General features: G+C 43.1%; 2 protein-coding genes across 6 annotated transcripts in view; one reads left to right on the top strand and one right to left on the bottom strand.

The window, feature by feature from the left end:
• Hlf (HLF transcription factor, PAR bZIP family member) overlaps window positions 1-16,704 on the top strand; it is a 51,738-nt gene extending 35,034 nt beyond the window's left edge. For 4 of the 5 annotated variants that reach the window (XM_015495447.2, XM_048788639.1, XM_048788637.1 and 1 more), the window contains 2 exons: window positions 7,065-7,285; window positions 12,269-16,704. In XM_015495447.2, the coding sequence (XP_015350933.1) occupies window positions 7,065-7,285; window positions 12,269-12,487 (440 nt within the window). In that variant the 3' untranslated portion in view covers window positions 12,488-16,704. The remainder of the gene's footprint in view (window positions 1-7,064; window positions 7,286-12,268) is intronic. The other variant, XM_015495448.2, reaches the window with a different exon arrangement.
• Mmd (monocyte to macrophage differentiation associated) overlaps window positions 6,987-26,414 on the bottom strand; it is a 98,345-nt gene continuing 78,917 nt past the window's right edge. The window contains exon 7 of the mRNA XM_048788660.1: window positions 6,987-7,484. Coding sequence (XP_048644617.1) covers window positions 7,434-7,484 — 51 coding nt within the window. The 3' untranslated portion in view covers window positions 6,987-7,433. The remainder of the gene's footprint in view (window positions 7,485-26,414) is intronic.

Here is a 26,414-nt window from a genome sequence, read left to right as displayed (position 1 = left end):
GGCCTGAGGGGCCTGCTGGAGGAAGGGCTTCTCCCTGTAACCCACTAGTACTACTAACGGATTACTCAGGGGGCCAGGAACCTGCCCGCCCATGGGACTTCATGGCAGCCGCCTTTACAGTAAATGGTAGCAGGCTCCCTTCCCTGTGTCTACACGTGAGGTTTGAGCTGGTGTTTCAGCACCGTATTTTCCCCTTATTTCTGCTGACAGCCTGTTACTCTGTGAAGGGAGCTGTTGGATCAGAGCCACCGAGATCAAAGGCGTCTTGACGGTGGGCCTTTCAGTATGTTTGTTCTGTGGTCTTAGACCGAGCACTTACTGGGTACCATGTCTGCACGTGGCATAAAGGTGTGTGTGTGTTAGTAAGTGAGAGAGATTTGTTTTTGACTTAAAATCAGCATATCAACCATAGAATGCTCAGGACACTTAGAAGAAAACATCAGAGTTGTGACAGGTTCCTAGCTGCTGAGTTCAGAAGGGTCATTTGCAATTCAACCTTTGCCCACATCTTTCCTCCCCCATCCCTTCCCTGCTTTGAGCCTTTCTTTCCTTCTGCATTCCTTCTCTTTATTCCTTCTTTCCCTCATTCTTGCATTCCTTCTTTGGTTCCTTGGTTCCTCTCTCCCTCTTTCTTTCCTCCCTCTCACTCCCTGGCATTGACACATCAGGGGACAATGGCTGCTGTGGCCCCTTGGAGGTGGAGCCTCTAGGCCAAGGCCGGCCTGGTCCATCAGCTGTATTCCCGGGTGGGTCAAGCAGCTGGCCTGCAGCAGAGCAGTGCCCTTGGATGCTTTCTCCTTTTCTTCCTCCACCCCACTTCCCTCCATCTCTTTGGTGCCCCCTCCTCCTCCTCTTCCAGCAGCTTGAGTGGTCTTCTCTCAGCAGTGTTTAGCAAGCACCGTCTGCAGGAATGGTCGTGTGCAAAGTGAAGCCAGGTCCAGGTTTTATGAACAATGTCTTTGTTTTCTGGTTTTGAAATGCTCATTACTGTTTATTTGACAATTACATAAAATAGGAAGAAAAGACAGTCCCTACACAGTCCTTGTTAGCTTGTGGGGGTATTTGTGTTTGGCTACTCAGTAGCTGGTACTGTCCCCCTCATGCAAACTCCATCTAGAGGCTGGGGTTGCAGCAGTAAATAAGACAAGGTCCTTGTCCCCTGGAGTTTCCACGCCTGTGGAGGGAGCCTGTCAGGAAGGCCACACAAAAAAATCATTGTGGATGGAGATAAATACTGTAAGGGAAATAAAACGTGTTAGATTGGTGGTGAGTGGGGGTAGAAGGACATCAGAGGATTGGAGGAGATGGCATTGAAGTTGGCATCCAAATGATCAAAAGGACCAAGCGGGCAGAGGACAGGTGGAAGAATGTTGTAGGTCCAGAGAATACTAAGTACTAAAGCCTGGATGGTCACACTCGGGTGTGTGAGGAGCAGAAGGAAGGCCACCGAGGGAGCCTGGAATGTTATCACATGCGCCAAAGGAATGCCTTTGAAGGCTCCATATGGGAAGTGGCCTGCATGCGCCTGCATTTGTAGAATATCTTCTGGCAGCTGCTTAGCACCATAGGGATGTGCATGGAAGGAAGGAAGACAGAAGGACATACAGTAGTCAGGGGAGGGATGTGCTGGCTTAAACAAGGGGGTAGTGTATATGACTTATTTCAAACTCTTTCTGATCATTGTATTCGTATTTTGCATTTGTTGATGTACAGATCATGCATTGAGCGCCATCACGTCCTAGGCATTGCACTAAGCACTTCAACCTCTCTACATACATCTCCCACACAACACAGTGATGCAGGCATGCAAATCTTCTTTTGCATGTGAGGAAACTGGAATGCAGAGATACAAGGGGAAAATGGGGAGTGGGATCACCAATCACTTCTTTCTCCCAAACTGACTTTGTTAGAATTTAGAGGGGCACTTCTTTATGATTCTTTTATTCCCAGATGTTCAAGTGTATAATGTACAGGTGGCAGAATCAGAATTCAAACCCAAGTATGACTCACTTTGCCGCTTAACTGTACACATTTCAATTCTGCTCTAATACTGTAAATGTGATTGTAAACATCACCCCATACACTGTAGCTCAGCTCACGGGTTAGTCATCCATTGCCTAGAGAATGTTTAACAATTACACAAACTCAGGAGCACACACAAATAGCGTTTGTTGTTCTCTCATCTGTAATGACTGTGTGTCAGTCAGGTGCCTCTGACCTTGGCTGGACTCACACATCCAGGGAGAAGGTGATTTAGCTGACCTAGATTGGCTTACTCCACATCATCCACCTCCTCCAGCAGGCGAGATGGGGCAGGTTTATGGTGGTGACAGACACACTACAGAGAATCGGCAGAAAAGTGTGAAGGCTCTTTAGTTCCAGCCTTGGGACTGACTTTCTGTCACTTCTGCCACATTCTGTTGGCCAGCCCAGATACAAGGGATGGGGAAATAGGCTCTTCCTGAGATTGCAAGATCACAGGGGATAGGACGTGGATGAGACCTTTGGCCGTAAGGACTTAGCTACCTTTGCAAAGTGCTTGATGTATGAGATAACAAACAGGTCTCGCCATTGGAATAGACACCACTGATCTGGCCTCATAGCACAGAAAGCCAACATCCTTAGGATGTTCTTATGAGATTTTATTAATCTCTGTATACATGTGAGCATTCTTTATTGATTCTGTTAAGTCCTAGTCTCCTAGGCTAATTAGCTCCTTGTCTTTTTTTTTTTTTTTTGATACCAGGGATTCAACCCAGGGGTGCTTAACCATTGAGCCACATCACCAACCCTTGTTACTTTTTATTTCAACACAGGGTCTTGCTAAGTTGCTAAGGTTAGCTTTGAACTTGTAATCTTCCTGCCCCAGCCTCCCAAGCTGCTGGGATTACAGGTGTGTACCGCTGTGCCTGTCGGTTCCTAGTCTGTTGAAGATGTTTTCAGAGGTAGGGACGTTTTATACTGAAGCAGGCAAGGAGCCCTGATGGTGGTTTTCTTCTGAAAGCTGGGGATGCCAAGAGGGTAAAAGAAGCTATTTCAAACCCACCTTATGACTTTCTGTGGTCTGAGAGATCCTGACAAGCCACCAACCAAACTGATTGTGGGGAGGAGGGGAGAGGTGGGCAGGAGAGAATGATCTGGCAGCAAATTTTGAATCACAGGAATTTCACCCATCAGTTCTAAAGGGAAACCTCTGGCCCAAATAAAACCCATTTTCTCTTCTCTCAGCCTTTCGTGATAAGATCATGTTCCACCTATTAATGCTAATCAGTGATAAACACTGGACTGTGGTATGTGTTTTGACGTGACTGCTGCAAATTTAATGCTTTGTTTATTTAACTTCCTGAATAAGGAGCACATCAGAAGAGTTGCAATTAGCCTTGAGGATTGAGTAATGAATACAACTGTAATTTATTACTTTGATGCAGTCATAAATCAAACAAACAAACAAACAAACAAAAAACATTGAGAAGGCAGACTGCGGCTGTCCCCATTCACTGATGACTGTTACCTAATCAGCTAATTGAACATGAGCTGCTAAGTTCCTGTTAATGTATAAAAGCAAGAGGAACATCCTATTTTCCGTTGTACTCTTTGGAGGTTTAGTCACACCTAATTGGTGACAAAAGTGGAGACCAACCTTGGGTTTGAAGGTGCGTTCTAATCTCTTTCCAGATTTCTTTTAAGCTCTTTGTTCCACCCTTTCCTCCAGAAATCCTCCTTGGTCCTTCTGGAAGTGACTTTCATCAAGATGCTTTTAGAAGAAGGAAACAATGTCCCATAAATTGCAGAGTCTGTGTAACCGGGTTGATCTTGTCGGTATCACTGGGGATCTTTCAAATACAGCCCTGGAAAACACCAAGCTCACACTTCACCCAAACAGGAGAAGAGCCACATGGTTATCTTAATGGATGCTAAAAAAAACATTGGAGAAAACTTAATACATTATTTCAATACAGTAGGGCTGGAGGGGTGGAACTGCCTTAACTTGTCCAACCGTATCTACTAGGATTTGAGAATAAAGCTTCCTACTTAAGGGTGTGAAGCATTTAAAGCATTTTCCATTGGAGTATGGGACAAGCAGGAGTCAGTCTCATGGCCTCTTACTCCTCAGATCCTGCAGAGCCTCATTCATGCAGTGAGATTGAAAATTTTTAAAAGGAATGTAGGAATTATAAACATTAAGAAGTCACGATTGTTCTTAGAGGGAGAGTTGATGATTCACCAAAAAAACTAAGAGAAGCTAGAACTGTTGGAACTATTAGGTCTATTATATATTATATACTATATGTATTATATATATTATATACGTTAAATACATAATTTAAAAATCCATCTGTTGGGGAATGGTTAGGTAATTTCTTATGTCCAAACTATGGAATTTTGCTCAGCCTTTAAAAAGAACAAGGTAATTTATTTTTACTGATGTGGGAACTTGCATATGGTTTGTTGGTATATTAAAAAATTAATTTAAGATATGTGGATAGTATAATCCCACTTGGCTTAAATCACTTATGTGTAAGAAACCAAGGCATGAGAGGTTCACAACCAAGTGGTTGAGGGTGGTCACCTCTGAGAAGTGATGTGAGAGGGACTGGGAGAGAGGAGAATAGTAAGACCTAGGACTTTAGCTTTCTTGATACATTTCTGCACTTGAAATTTTGCAGGAGATATTTTTGGTGGTGTAAAAAGTTAATGTACTGATACATTCTTAAACCTACAATTTTAACATGAGAATGCTTTAAATCCACAAAAGGTAGGAAAAAAAATAACAAAAGCTCCTCTGTCTGCATCCCAATGACACTATTGACATTTTGGAATAAAGGGGGGAAATGAGCCCAGCAGAAATAATTCTACAGAAAATGTGGATAAATAAGACGGTAGGAGAGTCTTTGGGGGAGAGAAAGGCCTTGGCTTTGTTTCACAGTCCTTTGCCATCTGCCATTTGCCACTGGGGAAGCCATTTTTACCTGGGCTGTGGTCCAGTCAGGTTTTCTCCATTCTGCAGGTAGGGATGACCTGCCTCCCCTGGAGGAAAGGGCTCGAAAAAGAAAGAACACTGAGAAAGAACTACCTAAATGGGAAAGTCCCTGTTAGAATGACCACGAATGACTGTCATAGCTCAGCATCTCAGAAGAGCACCAAAAACCCAGGAATGCTCTTTGTAGAAGCTGAACACTGAATTGGTGTCATGGCAAGGAGTTGGGTGGAGATGAAATGAAAGACCATGTGGTGTGTGTGTGTGTGTGTGTGTGTGTGTGTGTGTGTGAAGCTTAGGAATATTTAATATAGCATAAAAGTACAATACTGAAGTATAAAGGAGGATCGTGTTGTAACTTGGAGCAGTTGCATTTGGGAAGTATTAACAGATGCTTGGGAAGGTAGGGGAAGCGTGCACTGGCCTGTGGGGTGGTGGTAGGGGTTGTAGTGAGGGAGCGTTGGGTCGTTCTGTTGTTAGGCTCAGAGAGAGTTTTTAAAGGAAAATAAAACCCCTGTTTGAGATGTGGTTCGTTTTCTGAGGCAATGTCAAGCAGCACAAGAGCAAATCCAGCTTGACACCATCCAGCACAGATCCCAGCAGTCTCCAGAAGCTGGAGCTAAGCTGCAGCTTGGCTAATGAGAAATCCCCATCCCCTGCCAGTGCCTCAGGGCCCATCTCTTCCTCTTTGGCAAGCAGGCTGCAAATAGCTCAAAGCAGAGTGGGGACCTGAAAGGTCACCCAGAGCACTCATTTTGCAAGCTCCCTACCAGGCCCTTCCAAAAAAACAGACAAGCATGGTTTCACGGTTTTGCTAGAATGCAAGCCAATGGCTTCTGCTCCAACCTGGGGTAGCTTTTAATGAAACCTAAAGGGTACTTCACATAGTGACCTACCATTGGCAGTGAGGATGAAGAGGAGGTGAGCCAAATAGCCATGCTGGGTCCTCTCATTTATTTTCTGGGCGTGAAAGAAGCAATTGTAAAATTCAGGTGAAACCAGAAGTTAAGATTCAGAGCTCCCAGCATAAACATGTTGGTCTGTTATTAAGTTCACTTTCACCAGTAAGACATATTCAGAAACACAATAGACCCATTGTTCTATGGATGTTTGTGCATTTCAGTGGTTTAGCCTGTACGTCCGTCAAGTGCAGGGTAGATTGTCTCCATTGCGTCCTCTCTAAGTTGTTAAGTATGTTTGAGCTTGCCCCCTTCTCGCTGTCTCCACTGCCATGGGTGCATGGTTTATTGCAGTGAGCTTGTATCTGATCTGTCTCTAAGGGTGCCTCCTTCAATTCCTTCATGACACTCTTTGAGTCTGTTCACCAAACTTCAGCTGTCTTTACTACCCAGACTTTTTCAGTGACATTCAGGCCCTTTTAAAACATCCTTGCTAGTGGCCGCATCTCTTGCTTGTATGCTTTCCCAACTCCATCTCTTCTTTGAATTCAGCCTTCCAGCTCCTGGAGGTCATCTGTAGTTCCTCAAAAATGCAAACCCCTGCCTTATCATTTTTTTCCTGAAAAATAATTTTTTTTTTGCAAATCACTCTCTCAAGATGCAGCTACGGCAAATATCATTTCCATGGTGTGCTCCCCAACCCCCGTGGTGTCATGTTACCATTTCCCACACTCTGGAACCACAGGAGACTTACTTCCATCCCAGCACCTACACTCTATCTTAACTGGCTAATTACTGGTCTTTCCCCAGGACTCACCTGGAAGACACCTTGAAGATAAACACCATGCTATTCTGTCCACCGCAGCCATCAGTCCATCTAACACATAGCTATGTGAATGTGCAATAGGAAAGAAAGAATGTGTGTTTTTTAAACTGAGTTCTCCCTGCCCTGCCCAGTGTGTGAACATGTGTTTGTGTGTCTTCGTTTTTGCCTGATGTGACATGAGTGACGTCTGCATTTATCCTGTTGTGGTCTCAGAAACATGGTGAAGATGAAATAAGACAAATGACACCAGGGTCATATATAAGTTGGAGACTCTTGCCACTCACCTTGGTGTATCATCAAGTAGCGGTCTGCAGGGTCTCCCTGCAGTGTTCATGAATTTTAAACTCCTGTGTTGTTCCAGGTCAGCTGTTGCCAGCAAACCGCAATACACCAAGTCCCATTGATCCTGACACCATCCAGGTCCCGGTGGGTTATGAGCCAGATCCAGCAGATCTTGCCCTCTCCAGCATCCCTGGCCAAGAAATGTTTGACCCTCGCAAACGCAAGTTCTCTGAGGAAGAACTGAAGCCACAGCCCATGATTAAGAAAGCTCGCAAAGTCTTCATCCCGGATGATCTGAAGGTAAATTGGAACTGGTAATCAGGCTTTGGGAAAATGGAAAGTGGGATTGAGAGGCAAATGCAAGGGGTGACCTCAAGAAGCTCACATAAGCTAATGAATGAAGGGCACAGGGTTTCTGATCTTGTTTGGTGGCTTGTAGCTTCTTGGCCTACGGCTTCCTCTCTGGGTGTCTTCTGAAAGATGATTTCATGTCTTGACACTGAACAGAAATAAGGAGAAATAGTAAGATGTTAGATTGATGTCAAGCCTAGGAAGGAAAGACACCTGCTGCCTTCTGCAAAGAAAACCGTGAAATATCTCATAGTTAAAACCCCAATCTTTCGAGGTTGGAAAGAGAAAGAAAATACCCTGGGAAGGATATCAGGACCTCATAGTCCTCCAACTATTATCTGCCTTTTGCAAATTTGTGGATAACCATTACCATTTCCCAGAAGGCCTCACCAATGAACAGCCAGAGATAGAACTTCTCTTCACATTGCCAACCTGGGGTGACCAGGGTGTGATAATGTGAATGAAGCTGGTAGACTCCTTGATGCTGTTTATATGTTACCTTCACTTTGAGTTGCAAGTGGTGATCACTTGAGCATCCCAACAAAATTCTAGATTGGGTTTCTCTGATGTCTTCAATGGAATACATTATTTACAAGGGGAAATAGATTTATGAAGTTGAATACAACTTAAAACAAAATCAATCTGACATATTTAATGATAATTTAGGATGAGAATTCTTTCCTAAATCATGTCATGTCTACTAATACCAACATGGAATAATTTTTTTTTTTTTTTTTTTTAACCGGGGATTGAATTCAGGGGCACTCCACCACTGAACCACATCCCAGCTCTATTTCGAATTTTATTTAGAGACAGGGGCTCACTGAGTTGCTTAGCACCTTGCTTTTGCTGAGACTGGCTTTGAACTCACGATCTTCCTGTCTCAGCCTCCTGAGTTGCTGGAATTATAGGTGTGCGCCACTGCGCCCGGCATGGAACCATTTTTAATTGGCCATTTCATAGAACTGTTTTGAATATATTCTTCTTTCCAATCAGGAGGACAATGTAGATATGATTGTACACATTCAAGGCACTGAAACTATATTTAATTAGCTCTTTTCTAACATCTGACTCCCATTTCTCAAACCTAAGTATGCTCATGTGTCGACTTTCCTGGGCCAGGAAAAGGGGAGTTTGGGACATTGTCTGAACTGACTTAGTCCAGTTCCTGCTACTTTTTTAAATCAAGGATGAACACAGTAAGAAGAAGTACCCAGCAGATCTAACTCACTGTTGTCATCCACATATCTGAGATTACCTTAACTGCTGCAGAATGGGAAAATGTCGGGGCTGAAAGGGACCTTAGAGATCCATTAGTCCAGAGTTATCACTTTGCAGTTGAGGAAATGGAGAAGCAGAAAGGGGAACTGAGGTTAACTCTACTTTTAGAGTAAGGCCAGCTCCCAGGTTGTCTCATTTCCAGAAAGGTCACTGCAGCATGTTATCCTGACAAGGCATACAGCAAGGGCCCTTACCCTGAGAGTCAAAAAAGGAAAGTGTGTGCTAAAAAGTCAGAAAATCTAAACTAGTCAGGCTGGATAGGATGAGACCAGGGTGCTATGGGATTAGATCCAGGACAAGTTGGCACACTCTTTCAGTTGGATGCCTGGTACGGTCTTGTGTTCTTAGTGATCCAATTCTAGGTGTATTTCAGAGCCTCATACCTTATCCTAAATCAGGGAGCTCGCTCCATATGGATTTCCTGTCTTTTGGAGGGTAGTTTAAAAGGATGTCACTGAATACTAGATAGAACTTTCAGCCAGACTTTCACAGAGTCTCCAAATTTACATGTTCAAAGCAAAGAACAAGATTGCTTAATAATCCAGCTAATCTTAGCAACAAAGAGGCCAGGTGAAACTGTACTGGAATTATACATGTGACTACTGTCATAGCCAGGCCCGACCTTTTCATGACCTGTTCATGGGCAGAAACATGCTCTTGCCATGTACCCTTGGGTTTTTTTTTTTTTTTTCCAGTTGTGTATAAAGCCTGAAGCCACAGACCATGTGCTGGCGTGAAGCAGGAAGAATTGTAACATGTTCTCCTTTCAGCAGAGAGGACTGAGCTGGAGTGGGTGGGGGAGGTGTTCGTAGCCCCAGCATTGGATGATGAGTGGTGAACCGATGCCCACCCAAACTGGTCTTTCCCACTCCTCACTGCCAGAATTGAGCACGCTCCTCCTGGCAGAATTAAGGAATGGCATACTGTGATTTCTAACCGAAACATCAGTCTATTCATCTTGATTTCTTAATATCTTAACAGTCCATTCACTTACTTGACAAATATTTTTCAAATGCTAGTGTGTGCCAAGCCCTGTCTTGGGCCGGGGATACCAAGGATAACAATGTCAGCCAATACTGACATTGTTCTTGGCCTCATGAAATTTCTAGTCTGGTGAAAACAAAAAACAACAACAAAAAAATGCTAACCTATGAGAAGGATCATGGTTGTGCAGGTCTTTGCTGGTGCAAATGACTGAGTATCTAGATGGCATCAGCATCTAGGAGGTTGGGAGAAGGGCACAGGGGATGTCATGCCAGGTTATCAGGTCTAAGCAAGACCCTGCTTTCCCCTCCCCACAACCAACCTGTGATGATAAAGGGAGGCGTGCTGGTTTTTCCAAGCCAAGACCCTTGGTCTTCTTCATTCCTGCCTCTGCATCCATTGTTCCACCCCTATTCCTCACTTCCCTCCCAGAGACATTTATGCTTCATTCTGCATCTTTGCCAGCTCATCTGCATGTGTGGACTGGTGAGGCTAGAAATGAAAGCACTTTAGAAGAGCCCCAAGTGGAGACAGAGAGGCTGGTTGTTACCCTGAGCTCAGCAGGTAACTCCCTGGTCCTTAAGACCTGATAGGATTGTCACAGACCAGCAAGTCCATGGCTTATGGCAATACCTCCCCCGCAGCCCTCTCTTGTCTATGATTTCCTGGGGGCTTGTTCTGTCCTTGCTCACCTCCTGGGCTCCTCTTCCCTGGTGTGTAGGTTCTGATCTGTCCTGAATCAGCTTCTCTTTGGAATGCTCTTGGAAGCCACACTCCCAGACACACTGACCAGTGTGGTAGTTTTACCAACCCTACAAAGGGGGTGGAATGGGGTCCTGCATCCAAGTGACACAAACAACCTCCATCAGAACTGGAAGCCCACTGTTGTGAATATGCTTTGGGCACCCTCCACCCCTGTGATGTCATTGGCTTTCCTAGTTCCTCCCAGTGTCTCTCCCTTTCTTCCAGCTCCTCCAACTCCCTTTCAGAAGCACAAATGATAGGTTCTACCCACAACCCTAGCACACCTGTCCAAGCTTACTTATCAGGTATTCTTCAGTGGGCAGCCTCCTCCCTCAGAAGAATTCTGGTACCACCTATCATAAAGATTTTTTTCACCCTATTATACATTATTATGAAATGTATGGAAAGCTGGGGGTGCTTTATAAGTAAGACGACAGTACTGGATGGTGATCCGCAGACAGGACATACTTTCCACCTCACATACTCTGCATAGTGTGAATGTATGCTGAGGGTGACAGGTAGGTCTGGGGAAAGACTATGATCTTGGACTTTCCTGGCAGCCTTGTTCCCAATCCCAATGACCTCTTCCAATGCCAGCTGTCCCTTGGAATCCAGGGGGGAGGGTAAGGACTGGCCTTACCGACATATTCTGGGTGGGATGCACAGGTAAGACGAAGGGGTTTTGCTATTGCAAGTTGTTAGGAAAAGACAGTTGCAAAATTGATCAGGTGGCTCTATCAATGAACTGGGAAGGTCTAAAAGAAGACTCACAGTTCTTAGTCTCCCCTAAGACGCTTTCCCTTTCTTTTGTTAGGGGGAAAAGGAGGGTCTGCTTTCACACTGACCAGCTGAATTCTACCCAGGCTAGCTGGGGCCTGGTGAACAGCTAAATAGAAAATTAGAGTAAGTTACTTAAATGTTAGCCACTGATATGAGTACATTGGTTAGTGGCAGGACAAAGCACTTTAAAAAAAAATTCCATTTTCAACCACCAAAGTGTACATGCCCATTATATAATATTCTTGTAGTTCAGAAAGACATAAAAGGTTACAGACCCCACTTCTCTCCTTTGTCTCTCTCTACAGTCACTTTTTAGAGGTACCACTTTTGTAGCTTGGTATAAATCCTTCTAAGCCTCTTTCTACGAATATATTCTGTTACATTTTTTTAATCAAGCCAAAATGAAGTCACACATGTTTATCAGCAGGTTGTCCTTGGTTCCACCCACACTGTAATATATCGTGAACATCTTTTGGGTTCAGTGGATTATTATTTTTAATAGCTATAGAGTGTCACCATGACTATCCTAATGTAGTAAATCTCCTACAGATAATTATTTTTCCCCCATTTTTTTCCTTTACAAACAATGCTATAGTAACAGTTCTGGGCCTGTGTCTCTGTGCACAAGCATGGTCATTGCAGCAGAATGGAATCCTAGAAGCAGAATTGCTAGATGGATAGTAAATGTACGAAATGGTTGAGGCAGGTTGCTAAATTGCCTTCCAAAAAATATTATATGAATTTACTGCAATAAATAAATAAATAAGCATAGGGGTACACATGGAAGGAAAAAAAAGTCCTTAAAAATTTCAGCCAAGAGAGTCAAGAATACTGGAATGTCGTTCAGGGTGAGAGGCAAGTCACTTGCTTTCGTTCCAGCTCTGATGTCTCCCTCACTGAGCACATGCTCTGTTGGGCAAAGAGCATCGGAGCCTGTTGTGACAGCTGGTCCTTGCTCCAGGAAGGAAGCCATGGCCCGTGGACCGCTCTCTCCGATGTGCAGAAAGTGTCAAAGAAGGAGGCCCAAGTTAAGCACCTGGGCTGGTGTCTCCGCACAACCCTAGAGGCTGCCAGGCCCCTGGCTGAGGCGCTGCATTGCTGAAATCTAATATCTTGTTTCTTTTTCCTTCTGTCACTAATGAGCAGGATGACAAGTACTGGGCAAGGCGCAGAAAGAACAACATGGCTGCCAAGCGCTCCCGCGACGCCCGGCGGCTGAAGGAGAACCAGATTGCCATCCGGGCTTCGTTCCTGGAGAAGGAGAACTCGGCCCTCCGCCAGGAGGTGGCTGACTTGAGGAAGGAGCTGGGCAAATGCAAGAACATACTTGCCAAGTACGAGGCCAGGCACGGGCCCCTGTAGCATGGCATTTTTGCCGCTGGCTTTTGACTAGATGGACAGCTTGTTTCCTGTCTGATAGCACCACCCCCAAACCAACCTTTCTGACATCAGCACTTTACCAGAGGCATAAACACAACTGACTCACATTTTGGTGTGCATACGTGTGTGTGAGTGTGTGTGTGTGTGTGCACGCGTGGGCGTAGGCACGTCCATGTGCTTGTGCTCATGTGTGTGGTCCACCGTGTGTGTGTGTGTGTGTGTGTTCCTTTGCACTTGCCATTTGAAGATGGCCCTCTCATCGTCTTTTAGTTTGAACAAAGAAAGGTGCCATGTTTTGACTAGACTTTGGAGACCTCTTGTGGGTTTCCCTCCCACTCCCTTTCCCACTTCTGCCCTATCCTTGTGGCTTCACATTTCCCGCTTACCTACTCTTCCAGGACTCCACTTGGATTCACTTAAGAAGAGCCCTGGTAAAATAGTGGATCTCAGTTCTCAAGAGTACAAACTCTTGTTTTTGTTGAATCCGTAAGTTGCCATGCTAATAAGGTGCACACAATAACTTAGCACTACACGCGCAGCTGTGTTCCTTTATAGGTTGCTTTCATTTCCCGCCCCACTCCACCCCACCCCCAGTTTTGGTGATGATCGTCTTCAAATTTAAAGTGCTGTTTAGATTTGTTAGATCCCATATTTACTTATTGCTATTTACTAAGTTTCCTTTTCATTCTACTGGCCCCCAGATAAGTAAGAGTACTATTATAGAACACAGAGTGTGTTTTTGCACTGTCTGTACCTAAAGCAATAATCCTATTGTACGCTAGAGCATGCTGCCTGAGTATTACTAGTGGACGTAGGATATGTTCCCTACCTAAAATTTTTTTCACTGTCTTTTAAAAAACAAAAATTAAAACAATGCATTTGAGCATGACCAGAACATCCCCAGGACAGGGAAGCAGAGGGTAACGGGAGGTCTATGAATGAGGGGTTAGATGGATCAGTACATGAGCCAAAAATGCTTCTTGGACTAGCCTGTGGCATTGACCTTGGTTTCATTGTCTCCCTTCCCCCACGCTCACCCCACTCCCACTTTTCTAGTTAACTTTTTCCATATCCCTCTCGATAGTCAAAAACAATTACTTAAGATTCAGTTTTTCCATTTTTTTTGGTAATATATATATATATTTTTTTGTGAATTCTATTTTGCTGTTTTTAAAAATCAGTTGATTCAGTTAATAAGTTGATGTTTTGTAAGACCCTCTATCCTCGTGGTATCATTTCTGAATGCCTCATCAGTTAAGGATTCTGGAGCTTTCGTTTCTTATTCTCTGTTTGTTTTCGAACGTATGTGCTCTTATAAAGTGGACTTCTGAAAAATGAATGTAAAAGACACTGGCGTATCTCAGAAGGGGATGGTGTTGCAAACTGTGGTTCATCCAATCGATTTAAATGTTTACTGCAGACCAAAAGGAGAGATTATTAAATTGTTTAATGTTTATACAGAGTAATTATAGGAAGTTCTTTTTTTGTACAGTATTTTTCAGATATAAATACTGACAATGTATTTTGGAAGACATATATTATATATAGAAAAGAGAAAAGTATTCCTTGTTTTAAAATTATATAGCAAAGATATATATTCACCGATGCTGTATAGAGAAGAAGCGCTTTGGGGTTTTTGAAGTCTTTAATATTTTAAGCCTATTATTGACACATCAGCATGTTTTCTGCTTTAAATTAAAATTTTATGACAGAATCGAGGCTCGCCGTGACAAATCCTGCTCCGATGCTTTCTTGTTTCTTATTAGGTCTCAGAAAGAAGTCAGTTAACATCACCCAAAAGCACAAAATGGATTTTAGTCAAATATTTATTGGATGATACAGTGTTTTTTAGGAAAAGCATCTGCCACAAAAATGTTCACTTCAAAATTCTGAGTTCCTGGGAATGGAGCATTGCTGCCAGTGCCCCAAATGATTTTTTTTTCTCCTCTTCCGGCCTGTGCATCTCACGCCGTGTAAGGTTGACATCGGTGCTATGTGTATGGCTTATACTCTGATAGATGTTTTGACTTTAAAGATGATTGTTCTTCTGTTTCACTAAGTTGTATAATGTCAAGAGATTCTGCTGTTACTGCAAAGAAACATTTTGTGCTAGATTAAAATCCCCTTTCATCCATGGGAGTTTTCTATTTTCCTGCCTCCACAGTATCTTCATTCTTTAATGATCTGCCGGGTCCCCTGTCCATGCATCATACTGCTCCTCTCTAGTGTCAAGGACTTTGGAAATGCAGCCAGTAGGCTATTTCTACTAGTACCCGTTTTGTTCCAAGCCACTGAGAATGTCAGGGGATGGGGAAGTATTGGAACTAATAATATACTTTATTTAGGTAAATAACAAATAAAAATCAACAAAACCTTTGGCTATCTTAAGTATTACTGAATATGAAATTCAGTAAGAGCCACAAGTGGACATAGAGTTGGCCTTTTTATAGACGAAGAGGCTAACTGCAGAATCCTTAAATGATAGTCATCATTAAAGCAAAGAAGGACAAATTACACCTTTAAGTGCAGAAGTTGAAGGGCCTCTCTATGGACCATCCCAATTTTGGAAGTGTCACATGGTAACTGAAACAAACAAACAAACAAACCATATTTGAGCACTGGTCTTTCTTGGAATTACATTGTATCAAATGAGCATCACAGATGTTTTCTGCAGAATGAATAAAATAATCATAACAAAATTTATTCTTTTTTTTTTTGTGCCAGGAGAGGTTTCAGAAACCTACCTCGTCTTAAAAAATTAAACACTTTGGAGTCTGTACAGGTGCCTTATATGCAGGTCATTGTCTCTCTCTCTCTCTCTCTCTCTCTCTCTCTCTCTCTCTCACACACACACACACACACACACACACACACACGGACTGGCTGCCTGACTGTCCAGGGGAATTAAGTAATAAATAAGATAATTTTTGCTAAGTGGAGTGGGAAGCCACGGTCTGACTAGGAGTGACTTGGATCCAGGGTCAAGTGAGTACTTGCAGACTGCAGCTATTATGAGAGTCTTATTGTCATTTTTCACCTTTTCATCCTAAGCATCTTTCAGAGATTAATGATTTGGCCATTAAAAGTGAATACAAGTCACATCATGCCAACATTATTTAGATGCAATTTGGGATGAGTGGCATAGAACTTCCTGATAAGGTCACCTCACCATTTCTTTTGATTAGATTTAAAGAAAAAAAAAAAGGCAAAGAAATGATCAGCCTATCTCTGCTGCTTGGTACCTTGAGAATGTGGCCACTTTGGACCATTCAGAAATCACATGAGGTAAGATTGTGCTAGGCCTTGGTCTTTGAATACCACAGGTCTCCATGGAGTCATCCCTCAAAGCAGAACCTTTTGTTTGAAGAGAAGGAGAGTATGGATGTGATTCTGGCATTGAGTTGGTAGAAGCTATATAATCTAACCCAGAGGTTTCTTCTAATCCTCTTGATTTTGTCTGGAAACTCATAATTCTAACTGTACATTCAAAAGGTCTAGGGTCAGAAGAATCAAGGAGAATGTTAAGCAGTACCCTCTGCCTTGCCCCAGAGTGAAACAATAGACATTCTGTAAAATGCAAAGTTGACTTTGGATTTTCTAGTAGTTCATTGAATTTCCCCCTTATGTTCCTTTTAGGAAAACTCACACTTGATCGGTTAATTAGTGAGATCCCAAGACAGCAGCCTGCTTGGCACACTGGGGTCAGTCCCCTACAGGTGACTAAGATGTATTATACCCTTCACAAGGTAGACATCTTCTGCACCCCATGTACCCACTTCCTCCTGAGGGCTCCTTGGCACTCCCCAAGGGCGAGACCAGTTTCACCTGGGGGTGTTGGCTAAAATTAATGTTTCTAAAAATGAGCAAAACTTTATCTTAGGTCTGATGAATTGGATTTAGCGACCAAATTCAGTGCATTTTGCAGGAAGTCAAGAGCATGCAGAAGAGTGTGTGTATGTGCATGTGTATATGAATAAGTCAAGACATAAAATCTTACATTTTTTGAGCACCTTACCAAACAACAATAACCCATTTTCTTTTTGGCAACACCACAAAGATCGCATCTGTTAAACAGGTACAAGTTAACATGAGGTTAGTTTAATTGTACATCATGATATTGGTGGTATGTATGCTGTTAGTCCAAACCTTTATCTCTCTGTTATTCTTAATGTTTAATAAACTTTGAATTTTTTCCTTTCTTTCATGTATTTTTGTTAAACAGTTGGCACAGCAATTGGATTCTGTTCGACCTCCATAACCAAGAGACTATTTACAGAGACTAATTACATAGATGATAAAATTATAATACTATGTAATTAGTAACAAATTAACATTTACTTGGTAATTATGAGCCAGACACTGTTCTACACACATGAAATATTTTATTTAATCCCATATCAATTCTATGAAGTAGGGACAGTTGTTACCCCTGTTTACAGAAGAAGAAATTGGAGGATAGGAGGTTAGGCAAGTTAAGATTACCTAAAGTGACAGATAAATTCTGATTCATTGAATTGGTACCATTTAGAGGGGCGCTTCCCAAAGGACAGCCCACAGACTGTGTTCTTGTTGGATAAATAAAAATCACCTGGGGACATACTATAGGAGCACAGATCTAGCAATCTTGAAACAGATCTGGGCTGGGGCTCAAACTTCTGAATTTTTAAATGCTTCCAGCTAACTCCCATGTATGATTAAGTACAGTTGTTCCTTAGTGTCTGAGGGGACTTGTTCCAGGCCCCCTGTGAATACTAAAATCCATGCATGCTCAATTCCTTAAATAAAATGACACAGTAATTGTACATAACACATCACCTGTATACCATAAATCAGTTCTAGGTTACTTATAATATTTAATATACTGTAAATTGTATGTAAGTAATTGTATTGTTCAGGGAGTAATGACAAGGAAGAAAATCTGCATATGTTCAGTATAGACACAACCATCCTAGACCTAACTATATAGTACATGTCAGCAATAGCACAATAGAGAAAGGAAGAGGAACAGGACCAACATGAGGCTTCATCAACAAGCAATTTCTTGGGCAGGTCAATTTCATATACATACACACACATACAAATATATATATATATATATATATATATATATATATATATATATATATGTATGTATGTATTTACAAATGTGAAACATATATGAGAAACATGAAATTATATATAGGAAATTTTATATATGTGTGTATATTATATATAATATATATGACATATAATATATATATATGAAACTCTCAAAATGTGCCTATGCATGTTTCTTGGATGTACTTTGTGAACCTCAAAATGTGCCTATGCAAGTATATTCCTTGGATATACTTTGTGAACCACTAGATGTATACTCCCCACCCCACCCGCCAGCTCCAATTTGATGATTACGTTGGCTTAACACAGGGTGATTACAATGTGGAAACTATTCCTCTAAATGATAGGGAGGGGCTGAATGGTCAGTAGAGGAGTGGATGGCAAATCAACAAGGTCATTGCAATCTTTCCAAGTCCTCAGACTTCCCTGGTTCTTGCTTTAATTGTTCAGTGTCCCTTGGATTCAAAAACAATATCTGCCATTAAAATTACCCTCCCACACCCCACCTTTGGAGCTAGCTTGAGTGGGCTTTGATTTCTTAAAAGTATGGGTATCACAAGACACTTGCCTTGTAAATGTCCACTGACTCCAACCAACCAAAGTACCTTGCACACTACTTTCTCCACCAGAGGGGACACACTAAGTCATCCCTGGTAGTTTGATGCATGGTCTCAAAGGGGTTTCTCCATTTATATATACTTTTGGACAAATATATATAAATATATTTATGTATATGTTGCTTACCAGAGACATATAGCATTTGGGAGGAGGTCAGTCACTACCTTCTCCAAGTTGGGTTTGAGAATACACATAGAAGGAGCACACATTTTGGAATTGGATAAAATGTGGTTTTAAACCCTGTTTGTGACATCTGATTATTTAATAACCATATTTATTGGGCATCCATGACAGAGAAGCCTTCTTTATCTGATAACATTATGCGTAATCTTTCCAAATCGGAGTCATTTAATGCTTTCTTAATATTATTTGCATTATGCAAAATAACCCAAAGCACCTGCCAGACTAGAGGATTAGATAATCAACAAATATGAATACCTCCCTTATACTGCCCAGTCCTCCTCCCCTTCTGGGACATTGCCAGAGGTAGAGAAGAAGCCTCTGGAAGGAAGTGTCCCAGGTTCAGTGTCCTCTCTCTGGGCTTTGAAAAGCAAATAAATGAGGAAACATGTTGAGATCACTTAGCACTTTTGTTTCTAAAGGAGAGATTTTTTCAAGTTTCTATCCTAACATTTAGAAGACAGGGAATAAATTAAGAAACAATGTTAGAGAATCTTGCATCTACTAGAGCTATTTTAAGAAGAGAAATCAAATATTTGCTGGTGGAGATTTGATTCCACTCTAGGTTTGCAAACCCCCAGTCTCATGCCAGATCATCAATCGTGGCCCTGACAATCATCACTGCATCTTTATCTTCCACCCACAAGATCGAAGGGTAGGGCAAAGAACATTAACTTTTGAACCCCGTAACCACCACTAATTTCCACCCCAGTTTTGATATACATAATCTTACAGTTTGGATCTAGAACGTCCCCTAAAGTTTCATGTGCTGAAGGTTTGGTTCCCCGATGCAGCAATGTTCAGAGGTGTGGCTTTTGGAAAATGATGGAATCATGAGGGCTCTGACCTCATCAGTGGATTAATCCATGGAGGGATTCATAGCTAAGTGGATTACCGGGAGATGGTAGAAAATGTAGGAGGGAGAATCTAATTGAAGAAAGTAGATCACTGCCAGCGTGCCCTGGAAAGACCTAGCTTGTTCTTGGGCCCTCTCTCTACCTCCTAGGAGCCATGAGGTGAGTAGCTTGGCTCCACCATGCTCTTCGGGCCATGTTGTTCTGCCTCACTTCAGGCCCATGACAATGGAGCCAGCCACCCAAGGATTGAAACCTCTGAAACTGTAAGCCAAAACGAATCTTTCCTTTTTTCACTTTTTTTCATCAGGTATTTTATCATAGCAGCAGAAAGCTGATTAACATACTCGAGTTATTCAGGGTGCTTGCTTTGCTAAGATGGCATCAAGTTCTTCTAGCTGTGTGCCCTCACCATGCAAATACATCACAGCCTCCAAGCCTCTTCTATGTAGAAATTCTGAAGCCACTACTGAAAATGAGTCCCAGGATATCAAAATGAGGCCAATGCCCTTTCGTTGAACCTGCAATCCCCAGCCAGTTTGGGAATTGTGTGATTTTTCCCTGGAAATAGATACAATGGACTTCCATCATGGGTCACAAGGCCCAGCTACAATCCAGGCTTGTTCCCCAATAATCAGTCCTCTCCTTTTCTTGTCAACATCCTACAATTTTGAAAGGGGGTGAAAAATGGGAAGGTAAGGGGAAGGGCTCCTCAGGAACTTCTCCCACAAGGAAAATGTCCTCAGGGAAGGAAGATGGTAACCTCTCATGAATAGGATCTTGCTGTGGCTGAACACCACTGTACAACTGAACATCCCCTCCTGTGTATTTCATCTGGCCCTTTCAGTAACCTTGGGAGGTGCTTGAGGGTAGAATAAACAAGGAAAGAGCTTTGGTGATGGTGAGCCTTGCCCAAGGTCAGAGAAGAGTGAGAGGCTTGTGCGGCAGTGTGCTCTGACATCCCTACATTGCTAAGGGTGTGCCTGCTGGTCCCAGCTCAATTCTGTGAGGGCTGAAGAGTTCACAGTGCCCCCTTGACCCCCGGCAAACATATTCCAATGACTTCTGAATAAAATTTTTAAAAATGCCTCCGATGGTGTGCTCACTCCCCAGCCTGCCCCCACGTGCTTCTCCACCCACCCCCTGAGAGGGAAGGGAGGCTGCGATCTGGAAGGGAAAAGCCAGTGTTCGGTGGACTCCCTCTGAGCTAGGGCTATCTTCTCCCAAATGAATCTCCCTCACCCGTCACCTTCTTCTCCTCCTTCCTAACTTTTCTGTTCCTAGCTTTGCAGCCAGAAAATGGGTTTTCTTTGACAAGACTTCTGTGCCAGCCCGGCAATCCCCCCTCCCTGTCTTCAGCCTGCCCATTTCTTAACCAGGCAGCCCTGCAGACACCCCTCACCCTCCGTTCACGTCCCCGCTCTCCCCTGCTGCCTCTGCAGGACGACAGAGGGAAGCGGAGGTCCAGAAAAGCCTCATGAAAAAGAACACTTAAAAGACCCAAGTCCTTTCTTTTCTTTTGAATGAAGATGAATCTCAGAAACAGAGGAATTTAATTTAAAAGAGGAGACAGAGGTGGGCGAGCAAAAAGGAGATGAGCCTTCCCTTGGTCTCACAGTTCGCAGCGGGAACCGGGGATTCGAGCTGTTTGTGTATGAGGTGGTCCTTCTCTCTCATCCTCCCTGTCTCCCCGCCCCCCCCTCCATTTCTTCCCTCTCCTCTGACTTTGTGAGGTTGTGGAGGGGGGTGTGAGTGGTGGATGTGGCTGAGAGGTGGAAATGACTACAGGGAAAAAAAGGAAGATGGAGATTGAAGTCCCCCAGGTTGTGGGTGGAGATAGGAAAAGCCCAGGCAGGTGCCTAGACTTGCTGGCCTCCTGATGATGACCACAGGTCCCATCACATGGGTGAGACCCACCTACCAGTCAGCCAGCAGGAAGCCCGTGTTGCATTGTCAGAGACTGACCCCCACCGCACTTTTAGGATGATGGTGATGTGTTTGAGTCAGAGGATGCATTTGCCGTATTCCATCTTGTAAACTCTTTCATTTTCCAGAACCGTTGTGGTCTTGAGAAGTATTGTGGTTTAGATGTGAGGTGTCTCCCAAAAGCTCATGTATGAGATAATGCAAGAAAGTTTAGAGGTGAAGTGATTGGGTGATGATAGCCTTAATCTAATCAGTGCATTAATCTACTTGAATGAATTAAGTGGGTGGTAACTGTAGGCAGGTAGAGTGTGGCTAGAAGAAGTAGGTCACTGGGGGGTGCCTTGGGGGTTCATATTTTGTCCCTGGTGAGCAGAGCTCTCTCTGTCTCTGCTTCCTGGTGTCATGTCTTGAGCTGCTTTTCCTCTGCTACGTCCCAGAATGTTCTGCCTCCCTCTGGCCTACAGTTACCAAGTTGGCCATTTATGGACCGAGACCACTGAACCCCTGAGCCAAAATAAATTTTTCCTCCTCTAATTGTTTTTGTCAGGTTTTTCGTCACAGCAACGATGAAACAGCTGACTGAAACAAGAAGGAATGTGACTTGCTGAATGTTCTACCAGGCTACACACAATAACACTATGGCAACTCCCTATTTCCCAGGCTGTGTTGTTTAATACAACCCGTCTCTTCTTTTGTTATTTTCCGAGGTGGATCCGAAGGGCAAAGATGGCCTGATTCTTGTTTGGCAGATGGAGAAATAGAGACACAAAGACCTTCATTCCTTCTGTCCACTGTCTTCTAGGACTCAGCATAACCTTTAAATATCCAAATCCTACCCACTCTTCAAGATGAATCTAAATGTCACTTTTCCATGAAATCTCTGGCTTTTCTGTTGGAAGTGGTTACTTCCTCCTCTGAACTTCACCTCATTTCCCACCTAAGTTCTACCTCTGACCCTCTGTTTTCAGGGCTTTCTACAATGTGGTTTAAGTACATTTGACTACAATGCAGCCCCTTTCACAAGATGTCAGCATCTTTAAGGACAGACTGGATGTTATAGATTGCAATCAAACCTAATACTAACTAATTCAATGCATGATCTTTATTCTTTCATGTGTTTTCATAGTCTTTTTGCAATTAAAAAATCATAAACCTAGAAAAGAATCTAATCTTAAGACATTAATTCAATGAAGCCTGCCTTATTACCTAGACCTTTCCTCTAAACAAGGAAACTTACCTCCTCCAGGAATCACCCCCGAGAAGATGTACACTAAAGGCTAGATGGTGGGGTGGTCAGCCCTGGATGTAGGTAACATGGGGGTTCATTGTTGGAAGTACTTCTCTATTTTTGTGGTAGAAGAAATTTTTTCAAGTTTTTTACCAAATATAATAGAAATTATGAAATTTCTGATAAAGGTATTTTAGTGGAAATTTTAAACTGTAGAGACTTTAGAAAACTGCTAGAATAGATCCTAAAGAGGAACAAAGACATGAACAGTAATTTCAATTTGAGGAATTTATTGGGAAATGGGGTTTTTATGAATTTTTGTGCATCTCCCCCTTACATAAATATTAAAATCTGCATTTGCAAATCTGCACCTGTATGTGAAGTTTCAAAATTAAAATTAATAAAAAGCTGTGAGTGAGAAGAACTTGATAAATCTGGCTGCACTGTCTGCTGAACAAGAAGATGCAAAGAAGGCCAATTTTCATGGAGTCATAAAGTTAAGAAAGTTAAGACATGAACATAAAATCCATGGGGTGGTAGCTCAGTGGTAGAGCACTTGCCTGGCATGTGTGCGGCACTGGGTTCAATTCTCAGCACCACATATAAATAAATGGATAAAATAAAGGTCCATCAACGACTAAAGACATAAAAAAAATCTGTAGTATGACTACTCATTAATGCAACAGCTCAATATACACCTATGAGTTTTTTCCTTTAAAAACACATGAATGTAATTAAAAACATGATTCTATTCTTTTTCTGATATACTCTCCTTATTTTTATGATGTTAAATATGGCAATAAAAGAAAAAAAGTATGGTTTTCTGGACATTATTATTACTTGTTTTATTTTTTGATTGTTACTAAAAATAACTGACTGGTACAGAGCAGTAAAACGCTATCTGCTTCCAGTTAAGTCCTGTGTACTCCTCTGCCCACAGGGTATACTATCTCCTCCCAACCCAACCCTCAGGTAAGACCTCTGGCATTTTGCAAATGAAGCTCCAATAAGGCGATGCCTCTGGCAAGTAAGTTTGTTCCCTTGGGCCTTCCTTATTAAATGGCATCACTTTGACTTAGGGTCCTTGTCCATTTTCACAAGTGTGAAAGGAAAGGGACGCTCTCCTCTTTTGAATCTCCTAGATTAGAGGGTTTCTCCACCTTGATTCTATGGACATTTTGGAATAGGTAATCCTTTATTATGGGAGCTGTTCTAGGCATTGGGTCTTTAATTTCATCTCTGGCCTCTATCCACTAAATACCAGTAGCATTCTCCTCTCTCCAGTGTGAAAACAAACATCATCTCCAGAAATCACCCCAGTAGAGTATGACACTGAGATTCAGCAGTTTGTGGTTGAAACAATCCTGGAGGGGGCCATCGTCTGCTGTTGAACTTGGGCAAGGCTCCTACCATTGTTGAGCCTTTTTGTATTTAGAGATAAAGTTAGAATAAAAACAACTATTTTTATTTGATGTAAAATTCAAAAATGTTAATACATGTATAAAAGAGTTGCACAGTTATAAAAGGTCATTATTACAGACAGGTCAAAAATTTGACACTACACTCAATTGTGGGAAAAATTCAGCTCTCAAAATGATCTATAATTGATTTCATCTTTGAGTCCACCAAAATTTAATTGACCAATTTAAGATAATTTCTTCTTTTCTGATTTAAACTAGAATCTTTCATCCATTGTGATCTCTTTGAGTTAGAAATTCAATCAATTCAAAGTACAAATGTCCAGGATCACTCCTCTCATGGCATCTTCCCACCTTCTCTTTCTCAAGGTTGTGTCTGGACACAGGTGTAACTTGCAAATCCAAGGTAGAATGGGGAGGGGTCTCAGTTTCACGTGCTGGCCACAGGCAGCTCTTTGGAACATTTTGGTTTGCTTCCTGGTTATCAGCCTGGGAAGAGAATCCAAACTTCCTGGGAGCTTTGCATGTGGTTCCCAACATGGCTCCAAGGTGAGATCCCTGCATCTGGCAGCCACTTTATTGATGGTCCAGATGTTCGGGTCCTTCATTTCTTTCAGCTTCTGCCTCTGCTTGGGGGTGTCGGATATTTCCCTGAAGCAAAGTGGAGCCTGCGACTCTTGGCAAGATGGTCCACTCATTCACCCTGACACATTCCTCAGCTCTTAGCCTGCTGCCCTGGTGCCATCTGGATGCTGTGCTGGGTGGACCATGGGCTAACTCTAAGCCATTTGTACATCCCAGGGCAAGTGATCCTATTTCCTTACCTGCATGGCCCTCCTGAACTTTCTTCCCCTCCGACCTGAAACAACTCCAGGTTTGACCTCAAGTGGGGGACCAAAAACCTCCTGTCTGTACCTATTGCCCTGTCTTCTCTCTTTCCTCCATCCCCTCAGATCTGAAAATCCTTTCCCTCCCTTTTTGTGGAGTGGGGAGTTCCCTTAATATCCTATCTTCCTTCTACCCTAAACGATGGGACTTTTCTTTTTCAGTGACAAAATGGCAAAGGGGCTGCTAAGAAATGGATTTACCAGTAAGAGAAAAAGACATTGAGACATATTTCAAAAATATTAGCAGGGTTACAGCAAGGGTTCAGGGCCAGGTGATGGGGAAAAAAGAATCCTCTGAAAAATGAAAAGCTTGTTCAAATCGTCTTCATACTTCAACCAACTGTCCACCCACACAGAAATAAGCTCCTGCCCTTGAGCAGCAAAACCGACTCTCAGAAAGAATGTCTGTCTCTTCTGACTTCTAAACTTTCTTTGCCCTTCTTAGCTTCCCTCCCTTCCCTTCTTTTCCTCCTGATTTTTCCACTGTCCTCTCTCCTCTTTCTGGATCTGGTTTTCTGTGTGCATTGCTCTGGGGGTGGGGGTTGTCCCTGGACAGAAGCCCTTGGGTTAGCAGAGGGCTCCCTGCTTGCCTTCCCATCTTTCCTGGGGAAGCCGGGCTGACACAGCTGCTCTGGCAACCAGTGTTGCCAAGGAGAGCTGCCAAGCATGTGGAGCCTCCGCGGAGAGAGCTGGGACAACGTCCTCTCATGGAAAAGCCATTCTAGTGTTTTCCTTCAGAAGTGCCAGACAGGGCCAAGGCCGACTCTAGGGAGCTTCACCGACTAGAGGCACCCCGGGGAGCAATCCCCAGGGGCTCCAGCAGCAGCTCCCTTTGAAAACTCAGATCCTGTTCAGGGCAACTGTGCCTATCCTTGTAGCACTCCCGGATGGACGCTGCAGACATGCATGTGTGCATGCAACACACCCTCGTGTATGCAGCGACACACCTTCCCTGGGACTCCATTTAGAAGCCTGGATTTATATAATGGAATGTCCTCTGTCACATGGACTAAAATAACTGTGGCATGCCTTTCTGGGTGAATTTTAATTAGGAAAGACATAGCATTTAAATTATGCTTATTACTTTCAGTTGCTTGTACAAGCTGTGGATTTAGGAAAAGGCAATGGGAGTCATGTGAGCTGAGTTTTTTTAATGGGATGGATCTGGGAGGGAAAATTACCAAGAGCATGTTTAATCTCCTTCTCTTCTAGACATCCTGATTGAGGAAGGAGGTGAAAGTCCTAGAATCATTGCCAATATTACCAACATTTTTGGGGGATCGGGGGAGTACTGCAGCTTGAACCTGGGACACTTAACACTGAGCCACATCCTCAGCCCTTTTTATTTATTTATTTTTTTTATTTTGAGACAGGGTTTAAATTGCTTAGGGCCTTGCTAAGTTGCTGAGGCTGGCTTTGAACCTGCCATCCTCCTGCCTCAGCCTCCTGAGCTGCTTGGATTACAGGTGTGCACCACCATGCCAGCATTTTTGCCGACATTCCTTGCATACCTACTCCCTGCCAGAACCCTGGCTAATGAGCATCTTATATTCATTATCCTATTTAGTCAAAAAGAGTTTGGCTCCCCCTCCCCCTGCGCTGGCAAGGTAGAGGGAACTGTGACCATCCACAGAGCAGGCACAGCGGCCTGCTGAGGGGCAGAGCCGCCCCCCACCCCCAGCGCCCGCCAGGTAGGCGGAA

Source organism: Marmota marmota, unplaced genomic scaffold (genome assembly GCF_001458135.2).
Source record: "Marmota marmota marmota unplaced genomic scaffold, marMar, whole genome shotgun sequence".
NCBI classification, from domain to species: domain Eukaryota; kingdom Metazoa; phylum Chordata; class Mammalia; order Rodentia; family Sciuridae; genus Marmota; species Marmota marmota.
The sequence above is the reverse complement of the archived record's forward strand: the minus strand, read 5'-3'. Positions and strand labels throughout refer to the sequence as shown.